The 12,395-nt window shown below is 36.3% G+C and overlaps 1 protein-coding gene across 2 annotated transcripts in view; it reads right to left on the bottom strand.

Annotated features, from left to right (window-relative positions):
• Positions 1–2,044: 2,044 nt before the first annotated feature.
• The window catches only part of kiaa0586 (KIAA0586 ortholog), a 154,434-nt gene continuing 144,083 nt past the window's right edge, over positions 2,045–12,395 (bottom strand). For both annotated transcript variants that reach the window (XM_048190913.1, XM_048190914.1), the window contains 2 exons: positions 10,493–10,549; positions 2,045–2,414 (listed from right to left, as the gene is read on the bottom strand). In XM_048190913.1, coding sequence (XP_048046870.1) covers positions 2,266–2,414; positions 10,493–10,549 — 206 coding nt within the window. In that variant the 3' untranslated portion in view covers positions 2,045–2,265. The remainder of the gene's footprint in view (positions 2,415–10,492; positions 10,550–12,395) is intronic.

Below are 12,395 nucleotides of genomic sequence, written 5' to 3'. Positions count from 1 at the left end.
TCTGTTCTTCGTATACCTGCAGAAAAAAACAGAGCAAAGTGGATGGAGGGTTATTTGGTGCCTTAGTGCTCTGACACTGAAAACAACAATACTCTCAGTTATTATTTTATTCTTGAACACAATCTGCTGGGAGTTCTTGCGCCAGGGTCAAGATGGATCTAGATACTTCCATTAAAGTCTCAGATGATACACTAACAGACCACATACTGTCTGTCTGACACATACTGTAGACAAGAATTGCAATGGATTTCTAAAAATTATAAAGCTCCAATTGGACTGGCTGGTTTTAAGCCATTTCACAGGATTTTACTGAACTGCTGGGAAACAAAATTACATTTACAAGGTACTAGTAGGCTGCTAAGCTTATAAGCAAAGAACTATAGTTTAATACAGCCACAAAACTTCAACATTATAACACAAGTGTTAACATGAGATTAGTGTGATAAAATTACTTACTAACCTTGTCTGTGCAAAGTTATATCCAGTTTTCCCAAGTCAGGATCATATAAAAGCCGTAAAACCTTGTAACTTTCACACAGTGCACGAATAAACCAGAAAGTCACGGTTTACATGGAGCAAACTCCACCATAACCAGCTGTTTATCTGCGCTGAAACATAGTCCCTCCAATGAAAGGATGATTAAATAAATTTAGTATAAGGGTCATTGATGAATAAGGTTTTTAAAAAATTAAAAAAAAAAAAAAAAAACATAAAGGAGATATAATTAATTTTGAAGTTTTATTAAGTGTTAACAATGAGATTATGTGGTTTTTACAATAAATTAACACTGCTTTTGTCATGTTTTACAACCCAAAAAAAGGTCTGAATTACACTTTTGGTTAAATCTAATGACGATATTTTCAAAAATGCTAACAGGCTGATATCTAGCTATCTACAATCAAACATTTTAAGTTTTTAAAATATTACAACATTTTCCATGTTTTATAGCGGTCGTACCGAATGACCTGATGTTTCGGGACATGCGTATAAGCAAGTGAAAACATGAATTTTTCAATTAGTTAAAAGAGAGTTAGTTAATTTGCTTCACGACCATGTGGCCCTTTGCAGGTGTCTAAATGATGTCACATCCTGTCACATGATTTTGACCACATGGCCCATGATCCAAAATAGTCCCTTTATATTGGTTACTCCAAATGACATCAATGAAATTCATTTTTCCGGACATTCTTTCTCATAACAAAGCAATGACTTCTACACATAATTTTAATACCATTTTGCACTATATTAATATATGATGTTATAAAATCATGCCAGAATAAAAAATATATACATTTATTACATTTTAAGATATTTTAATCACAAATGAAATGGCTGTATTGGCCTTTGGATGGTTAAAACAAATGACCATTTGACACTTCAAAATCTTTAAAATAACTTTATATGTGCAACATATAATTAAAACCTTTTGGATTCGATAAAAGAGATCTAGTTGTACTACCTTACATACTTTGGATGTCATATCTTTGTTTTTATTATTATTAAGGCCTTTGGACAAAAAAAATGACATAAAATACAAGCATTTCGACTTTGTTTTCAGAGTAATGGCCATGAAATAACTGGTACTTCTGACAGAAATTCTGATTATACATTTTCCAATAATTTCTTCAAATTAACTAGCACTTTTAGTGAATACTGGTCTATTATTAGCTGAAACTGTAGTTGATTCTAGGCCAGAATGAGCAGTAAAATGGACCAGACTTTATGGCGATAGTTAGAAGTCTGGTTCTATGAGACTGCTTCTCCCAGACTATCGTGTCTTGAGTGCTGAAAAGGAAACAGGATGCTTATTAGACAGGCATCATCTGTGCAGGACACAGCACAGCAGCATCTGATAGTGGCTATCTCTCTCTATCTCCCCCTGTAATGGGAGAAACAGCAGTCTGAGACTAATGATGTGAAAACCCTCTCTCATGAAGTAATGCACTGCGCTGCCATTACCATGACAGAGAACAGCCCGGTTCGGAAAGAATCAACCTGACAACTGACGTCAGCCTGGGGAGAAATAGGTAAAACTATGAAAAACTTTCAATTAAAAATTTATTTGTATAAAAATGTACAATTACAGTACATATGGCTTTATTTAACAGTGATGCAAAAGACAAGAGAAAGTTCATTATATATCTAGCACTGACTGTCATCAAACTATGAGCTTCTGTAATGTTAATAATTTAGGGCCGAGAACATCTCCTTCCTTCCAGGCACTTAGCAGTTTCCTGTCAGAGAGGTTTCATAGGGTCGTCGTTGTTAAAACACATCATTAGCAGAAGAGTCTGTATCTCCTTCAACAGAGCTGAGGCTGACAGACTCTTGATCCTGTTTGACAGAGGGCAGCCTCACTGACATCACTCTGACATCACGTCCTCCTCCTCCTGTTTGCAGAAAAATGTCTTCCCCTGTGGGAAAACAACATTTGAATAGTGGCAGGTGACATGACGAGCTTATAACAAAGCAAAAACATCATATAAACAAGATATCAAATGTATAAATTATTTGTATTTTATTCAGCAAGAATGCATTAAATTGATCAAAAGTGGCAGAAAAGATATTTATAATGTTACAAAAGAGTTTCTATTCATCAAAGAACACTGAAATAACACTTTTGCAAAGAACACAATCCTATGACCAGCTTCGTCTCCATACTGGCATGATGAATCCAATCTTCAAGCAAAAAGAACTGGATGAAATATTTGAATGCAACCAATCCACAATCTGATTTCTGACTTGTGATGCAGCCTGAATCATAATGACACCGTATTCGTTCGTTGGCCAGAGGAGAACTGGCCCCCAAGACTGAGTCTGGTTTCTCTCAAGTTTTTTCCTCCATTCTGTCACCTGATGGAGTTTGGGCTCCTTAAAATGCTACATAAATAAATGTGACTTGACTTGACTATCCAAGTGCTCCATTTGCTAAAACTCAAACTCAGACATTTCAATGCAATTAAGTCATCCTATTAAGCCAAAATAATGAAGGCTTTCATGTTAATGACACACAGAATAGACTCATCATCAGAACACATTGACATTAGCTGCTCATTAGGACATCTTTTAAGCATCACACTGGCCTGGCGCTGACACACTTACACACACACACACACACACACACACAAAAGTAAACACTCATCAGTCATTTCCTCTGCATTTTGGGGGGCAGCAGGCAGAGGCTGGGTGGGCATTTACCCAGATCAATGGGGCGTGCAGGAAAGGAAGTGTGAGTGAACAGAGAGCCTCGCGGGACCGCCGGGCACACACTGATGGAGATCAGCAGGGAGCTCCAATTCAGACTCACACACACACACACAACAGAGGAAGATGCTCTTTCCTGTGATTTCTCAAGCTGTTAAGGAATTCTCACTGGTGAGGAAAATGAAGCTGGAGAGATGTGTTCAAACTCAGCAATACAGCATAAAGGGAATAGGCCTGTATTCTACACAAGTTTTATTTTTGTCCTTATACTGTTAGGCATGTTTTCTTGTGATGCTGTACCTATCAAACATATTTTTAAATTTACCATATACACCAATGAGGCATAACATTATGACCACCTTCCTAATATTTTTATTTTTCTGCCAAAACAGCCTTGACCCGTCGAGGCATGGTCTCCACTAGACCCCTGAAGGTGTGCTGTGGTATCTGGAACCAAGATGTTAGCAGCAGATCCTTTAAGTCCTGTAAGTTTCGAGGTGGAGCCTCCATGGATTGGACTTGTTTGTTCAGCACATCCCACAGATACTCGACTGGATTGAGATCTGGGGAATTGGAGGCCAAGTCAACACCTCAAAGTCGTTGTTGTGATCCTCAAACCATTCCTGAACCATTTTTGCTTTGCGGCAGGGTGCATTATCCTGCTGAAAGAGTCCACAGCCATCAGGGAATATCGTTTCCATGAAAGGGTGTACATGGTCTGCAACAATGCTAAGGTAGGTGGTACATGTCAAAGTAACATCCACATGGATGGTAGGACCCAAGGTTTGCCAGCAGAACATTGCCCAATGCATCACACCGGCTTGCCTTTTTCCCATATCCTGGTTTGTTCCCCAGGTAAATGACGCACACGCACCCGGTCATCCACGTGATGTAAAAGAAAATGTGATTCATCAGATCAGGCCACCTTCTTCCATTGCTCTGTGTCCAGTTCTGATGCTCTCATGCCCACTGTTGGCTCTTTCGGCAGTGGGTCAGCATGGGCACACTGACTATGCAGCCCCATACTCAACAAACTGCGATGCACTGTGTATTCTGACACCTTTCTATCAGAACCAGCATTAACTTCTCGAGCAATTTGAGCTACAGTAGCTCGTCTGTTGGATCGGACCACACTGGCCAGCCTTCGCTCTCCACGTGCATCAATGAGCCTTGGCCGCCCATGACCCTGTTGCCGGTTCACCACTGTTCCTTCCTTCAGACTGGGAACACCCGACAAGAGCTGCAGTTTTGGAGATGCTCTGACCCAGTGGTCTAGCCATCACAATTTGGCCCTTGTCAAACTCACTCATATCCTGCTTCTTCAATCCAAATTCATTTTTCCTGCTTCTAACGCATCAACTTTGAGGACAAAATGTTCACTTGCTGCCTAATATATCCCACCCACTAACAGGTGCCGTGATGAAGAGATAATTAGTGTTATTCACTTCACAGTGGTCATAATGTTATGCCTGATCAGTGTATACAATATATTGATATATTAACAATGATTTAAATGTATTAAGTTTCCACTGAAGACTACTTTCACTATCTCTTTGTCTTGCAAGTATAAGAATGTTAAAATGTTTTAATAGCAGCAGACTTAAACCTCAAAAAAGGCAAAAAAGATTTTATATCATAAAAATGTTTTATTTTTAAATAAAATTTATCAGCCTCTTGACTATTATATATGATACATAGAGAAATAAAAATAATTATAAATTATATAAAAATATATGAATATATAACAACATTTTATTAATTAATTTATATTATATTATATTATATTTAACGTGGGTCATCATATACTAATCCCTTTGTTATTGACAATTTTGTAGCTCACTATCAATAAAAAATATGTACAGGTTGAAGAAGGAGCATGCTGAAAAACATTTATATAATAAATCAAATTCTTTTATTTAAAAAAAGCAAGGAAAGTAATGTTTTCCATGATATGTCTCCTTTTAATATATCTTCTAGTATGCTTTGATCCTCAAGGCATCATTTGAACTGCAGAACATTTACGAGGAGACCTAAAGAGATTTTTTTTTTTTACAATGAGCCTCTCCCATAATTTCCCCCACAAATATTGAGCTTCATTGCCTTGGACAGACCGAACAGCCGGCACATGGTTTCACTGGAGTGTGTTCAAAGCAAACTGACACAATCAGATTCGTTCAATAGATGATTAATAAAAGCCACTTCACACCCCACGCCTCAATCATAACCTGGATATAATAACAAGAAAAACACCCACAGATCAAAACATTTGATATGGATCGACTATAATAACAAGACCATGGGGTGATGCACTTCTACGTGGAAAAAATGGACTCGTCATAATTTGGACTGTGATTTGTCTTTTGTCTGTTGCCAGCACTGGCAAAATAACCTGAACAAGGCAAAAATAAAAAAGCCAATAAGCACAAGCATAGTCAGAAATGTGGTAATGAAATGCTTATTAAAGAGTCTGTTCACCCACAAATTAATATTCTTTCATCATATACTTATGTCTTTCCAAACCTGCACGACTTTCTTTTTCCAGGATATGACTGTGAGGTTACACTTTTTTTTCGATGGTCCACTTTAGACATTCAACTAATTATAAGTAACTTTGCAACTACATGTTAACTAACTCTCATTAGAGTATTAGTAGGCTTAGTAGACTGTTAGTTAGGTTCGGGTTAGTAGAATAAGTTGGCATGTACTTGCAAAGTTATTTATAGTCAGTAGAATGTCTGTTGGGGAGCATCAAAATAAAGTGTCAGCAGACAAAATAAATATTAATCAAACAGTATAGTTGCTAGTTGACATGTAGTTGCAAAGTTACTTATAGTTAGTAAAATGTCTAAAGTGGACCATCGAAATAAAGTGTTACAAAAAACAAAACAAAAGACAAATAAGACCAGAAAAGCACTATAAAAGCAGTCCATATGACTTGTACATCATATTGAAATTCTTATGAAGCCATACAATGGAAAAAATTAAAATTTAAGTTTAAATATCTTCTTCTGTGTTATATGAAAAAAGACATTTAAGACATTGAGAAGAGCCTGAAACTCATTCACAATGTAAGTGATGACCTTCATCTCATACGGTAAACTACTGAAAAAAGCAAGAGGACTGAATAAGTAATATTATTTCACACAAATATTCAAAGGTAAAAGACCCTCGGCATGTTTGCTTGCTGTAGTGTGTCTTTATGGCCGTATGCAGAGAACACGGCCTCTGTGGAGCAGATGGGCCAGGTTTGGCACAGATTCTTGTTGGAAAACCCTGTGGCCTACAAACACTACAGACTGACTACAACACCTCAGGGTGGAGGGGAGAGAGCAAATGAAGGCAGTGAAAGGGAAAAAACGAAAACAGAGAAATAGACAGATTAAAGAGAGTAGGAGTTTGTCCACCAACAGAAACAAAAATTTCTTTTAAGTTCCATGTTCATGTAAGCCGCCCTGAGCTATTCAGACCCAAGTTAGCGTGATAGTGGGTGTCATGAATCAGTAAACAGCATTCAATGAACATCTACAAGATGAAAAAATAATAATAATAAAAAAATACAAAAAAAGCCCTCAAAGAGAGTCAAGACTGTTAAAAATGAGAGCAGCGGATGAATATGAGAGACTGAAAAAGAAAAGAATGACAGTATTTTCTAGAATCATTGTCTAAAAGCGGTAGTGTGCAATTTCAGAGCCACTAGTGGCACTAGCACTGCAAAATAAATAAATAAAAATAAAATAAAAAAGATTTTTTTTTTAAATAAATAAATTAAACCAACATGCTATCAAACATATCTTTGAATAAATAAATACATGAAAAAAACAACTCATGGAACAACATGAGGCAGATGATGGCAGAATATTCATTTTTCAGGGCTCAGTCTATGATTTCATTTTCTGTGTGGGCATTAACAAACATTCACATCTGTGTGAAAAGACCCAAACTACACAGCCAAGAACATCACACTTGAGTCGAAAGGCAGACATTACTGTGCCACTGAAAAGACCTGGCTGAAGACTACAGGGACATCAGTGCATTGGGATATTCTCAGATTGTTGGAACTGGAGTATTTAATAAGAGGCTTTGAAAAGATTTCAGTACAAATCTTCACAAATAATAATTTTCTTTAAACATACAATCTCAGGAAGATGGCCTCTAGCATAAAATGGAAGACATTTAAATAATTGTACTCTGCGGTTGGGAGTTTAAAATGGTTTGAAACCAAGCAAAACAAAAAAATGCATTTGCCTAAAATTTTTGCATATCCCTGGAGAATTTAGGTTTGGAACAAAAATCAAACCATTGCAACAATGGGATAATTGTTTTACTTTAACTCTGACATTATGAACAGTGCTGTTGGTCACTCAGATGTCTTTTTAGAAATATTCAGCCAAGGGTCCAAGGGTCATATGGGGACATGATAAAAAAGAGATGTTTTTAAAGGAACAGTTCACCCAAAATGAAAGGAATAGACTAAAGTTCTATTCATACTTGTAGTTCCGTTCTCTTGGTTCTTTTGTTCCGAATCAAAAAAGAAAATTATACATGTAGTCCTGGTTCGCTTAGCCATATACTGCCATTTTTAAAACCAAACCTAAAGATACAAAAAAAAAAAAAAAAACCCAGCTTTTATGATGTAAATCTAGTGACAGAACTTGCTAGTCCGTTTGTTTGATGCGTACCAAAGTTTGGATGGCAGCGTTCACACTTATTCAAATGAAAGCACTAACAGAGCAGTCGCACCAGAGTTTGTTTTAACTGAACCAAACCTGCCAAGAGTGAACATCAAACCCCAAAAGTGCATTAAAACATTCAAATGTGTGAGGCTTATGTAAACCAATGCTGTTTAGCTCTACTGATCAATCTGGCAAAACATCATCTAGGTTTGGAAAAACATGAGGCTGAGTAAATTAGAGAATTCTCATTTTTTGAGTAAACTATTCATGCAAGTTTTCATTAGGGCTGCAACTAACGATTATTTTGATAATCGATTAGTTGGTCGATTATTTTTTCGATTAATCGGATAAAAATCCTAATTTTATTTCTTTTTATTTTATTGACAAAAAACCCCCCCACACTATTGCACATCCTGCCCAATGTACTTCAAACAAATGTGCCAACTGAATGCTATGAAAACACACAGTCATTTATTACACTGTCATAATAAAAAGAGAACACAAATATTTTAGGAATCTATCAAAAACTAAAAATGGTATTCCCATTTATTAGGAAAATAACAAACTGAAACAACTAAATAGTTTTTTAAATAATATATTCACACATAAAATCCAAAAAAACTTAGTAGTTCATATTGACTGTATGGCATCTGAAAAAAACAACAAAAACAACCTCTTACTGTCATTTCTTTATCCTGTAAACAGGCTATAAGAAACGTCTTACATTTATTTTCAATTAGTTCTCCCTTTACAGTTACTACTATCATAAAATACTTGAATGACATGTTGACTTTTAAATCTAAATTTAACTTTAAACAACAAATATTTCAGCAAAATGAATATTTTTTTGCGCTGAATATTAATAGTCTCCCTCTCTCCCGCGTTCTGTCTGTCTGACGCAGGTGCGCGCGCCGGCGCTCATTCAGTAAAGTTTGAAGTTGAACGCAGACTGTAAGGATGAGCCTTTATGCAAAATGTAAATGCTCGTGTGAATTTGTAACATTTACATAAGTATATAGCCGTAGAATGAACGTTTTGCGCTGAGGACGCACATGCATTTGTTTGTCAAAGCGCCTGACAGGGCAAGCCATTACGCTAATGCATTAGCTTGAAGCTTAAAATAAATAATTCTCATGTTTTGATCAGCTGTGATCTCGTACCTTTCCCGCAGCAGCTCACTCTGTTTCCTCCACTATTTTTAGATGCATTTTGGTCCATAAAAATGCGTTATTCAGTGCTGTAATTTGACGCGACTGGCGGAAGTCTTCCGTGCACGGTGGGCGGAGCCAAGTAATCGATAATGAGAATCGTTGTCGATGATTTTCATTGTCGATTATTATCGATTTTATCGAATAGTTGTTGCAGCCCTAGTTTTCATGTTCATCTAGTTCTACACAAAACGCATATCTAAATGGATTAAACATGCATTACAAAAACCCTTCTAAATACTGCATTAGTACAACTAGAGCAGCTAGAGAAAAAGACTTTAAATTTGTCTCTTTGGCTTCTATAAGACAAATAACTGATACTATAAATCCATTAAGGATAGTAATTCCTTTCAAAAGACAAACACCCTAAAAGCTCCATCACTTATTCATGCTTTTGCAATTTCTATACTTGCACAAGACATTTCAGTATGTCAGCATTGTGTCTGGCACAGTCAGTCTCTTCTAGGTCCTACTTACTGCTCACATATCAATGACTGTTAAAAGATGACAAGTCTTTACTAACTGAGCAGCAGATGGGAATGAGCTATCTGAGATGAGAGCTAAACGCTCACCAAGAAGAAAAAACAGCTTCTTAGTAAGAAAAAAAATCAAACAGGTTTGAAATGACACAAGGGTGAGTAAATGATGACAGATTGTTCATTTTTGGGTCACTTTAAATCTCAAACCAGAGTCAGAACTGGTTGGTATCTGTCTTTGTAGAGGACCAGGTAGATAAGGTCAAACCTTATCTGTCGGCACGGCTTTAAAATATTACACTATGGACAATAAAAGCTCAGCTGAAAGGGAAGAGCACGACCTTCGGAGATGGTGAAAGTAGCCAGGTGCTTCAGAACCCCCAATCTTTCAACCAGAGATCCAAAAATGAACAAAAACTGATGAACAGAGGTGCAAAAAAAAAAAGGAGGCATAAACCTGATGCAATTTTGGGAATGCACTTATTCCGGAGAAATTAACCAGTGGGAAAAAATGACTCATGGGTATGTAGTGTCTCTAAATGTATTAAACACACAAACACAGTTTCAACCTCCTCTAAGAGGACACCTGGAAACACTTAACAGAGTTCTACACCCCGTTCCAAACTCTCAGGATGGACAGATAAGTCAAACTCCCCCCTCTTCTGACCCCTTACATATACTCTACTTTACTCTGTCTTTTCTCTGCTCTCATCTGGCTGCTTAGAAATTTGGGAGTGTCAAGAATGAAGCTGTCTGGCAGTGTTTTACACTGAAAAGCCTCTGAAAAGGTCTCTGTGCTGTACTGTGTGAAATTGCTCTTCACCAACAACGAGAAAAGAATTTAAATAAGAGGAAATTAGATTAAATGAAGCAAATCAAGTCTGAGGCATATAAAAACAATAAAGACATACCAAAAAATTTACACAAATACCTTTCTCGTTGTCCCCAAAAAACGTGTCATCTGAAAGTCTCCTCAGCTGCGGGAACTCTGGGGAGAAACAAAGACAAGGGGAAAAATGAAACTGCTAGGCTAGCACAAGAACTGCAGTGACAGAGACTTTGGCATTACAAGATTTTAAAAAAGAAGAATTTATCAATGAAAAGCAATGAATATTTATAATAAATATTATTGTATAAAAATAGACAGCATCTAACTGCACCAAAGAGGGTTTTCTTTAGAAAATGTGTTCATTGGATTATAAAATCTACTGTTTCTACGGGTAGAAAACTCAAACCCACTGGCTCTCCTTCAGCATGAGGGGACAACATAATATGAGCACAGCTGGGCTAGAGGTACAGAAACACACACACACACACACACACACACACACACACACACACACACACACACACACACACACACACACACACACACACACACACACACACTTGCAGTTATACACATACCCTTAAAGGCATGACAAGGTGTTAAAGAGAGGCATGCACCTTCAAACTTTCCCTGCTGCAAGCCAATGCCAGACACGCTTTAAAACCCAAACATACAGGACTAGACTGGAAGGCATAAAACATAAACTGTGGGTTTATTTTGAGAAAAATGCTTTGTGAAATGTTCTTTATCCTTAAGTGAGGAACATAATGGGCTTGAGAACAAAATACTTTAACAGGTTCTTTTAGGAAATCAAAAATTATATTATAAAATTATATATATATATATATATATATATATATATATATATATATATATATATATATTTATGAAACGGTTAGCTCCTGTCCTTGATTCTGATTGGTCAATAGCTGTGTTTTATTCATGATAAAACACAGCTATGACCGCTTCAGCCAACGATTCTGTGTATCACTACAGAACACCCTTAGCAACCACTCTTAGCAACGTAAACTGTATGTTCTCAATTGATATTGTTCATTGAAGCTTACTGTATTATGTAGAAGAGTATTGTGAGAAAGAGATTGAGTTTATTATCTGCATTCAGATTTAGCATTTTCCTTCAGGTCAGTCCTATGTTTTTATGTAATAAAAAATCTCTTTAAATGTCCGATGTATTATCTTGTCCTTTTAACAGTTAAGGGGTTTTCCGTGACTGACAGCGCTATAGTCAAAGCATTTATAAGTTGCGTCTTGCTCCGTGTTCACAACAATTCAGACTTTTCAATGTAAAAGTCTTCACTACTGACGGACACACTCATAAAGACAGTCTTTGCTGCCTTCTAATGGCGTAATAATGTAACTTCTGTTGGTGTTCACAGTCTGGGACTATTTTTTACGGCGGAAGGAAGGCTTTTAGTGAAAGTTTACAAACATGAAAGTTGCATTGATACATATTTTTGGCTTTAATATCTGTATTGTGGTAACTGTTTTAAAAAAGCAATTAAGTACTCGAGGCTAGTGCTGTATCGTGAATAAGTAACAGCCTCTCGTACGTTATTGCTTTACATATACATATATCATATATCATACATTTACATATATATATATATAATATTGAGCTGCACATCTGTTTTCAACATTGATAAGAAGAAATGTTTCTTGAGCATCAAATCAGAATATTAGAATAATTTCTGAAAGATCATGTGACACTGAAGACTGGAGTAATGATTCAGCTTTGCCATCACAGGAATAAATTGCATTTTAAAATATATTAAAATATAAAATAGTTGTTTTAAATAATATTAATATTTCACAATATTAAACTTTTTTCACAATATTACTGTTTTTACCATATTTTTGATCAAATAAATGCAGCCTTGGTCAGCATAGGAGAATTCTCTGTATATACAAAGTACAGAGAATTAATTCCATATGCAAGCAAAATGGACATTACTAACATGTTCAACCGAGTGAATATCTCACTAAC

This window comes from Megalobrama amblycephala, linkage group LG5, assembly GCF_018812025.1.
Source record: "Megalobrama amblycephala isolate DHTTF-2021 linkage group LG5, ASM1881202v1, whole genome shotgun sequence".
Taxonomy (NCBI): domain Eukaryota; kingdom Metazoa; phylum Chordata; class Actinopteri; order Cypriniformes; family Xenocyprididae; genus Megalobrama; species Megalobrama amblycephala.
Note: the sequence above shows the minus strand (reverse complement) of the source record. Positions and strands in the feature narration are given on the sequence as shown.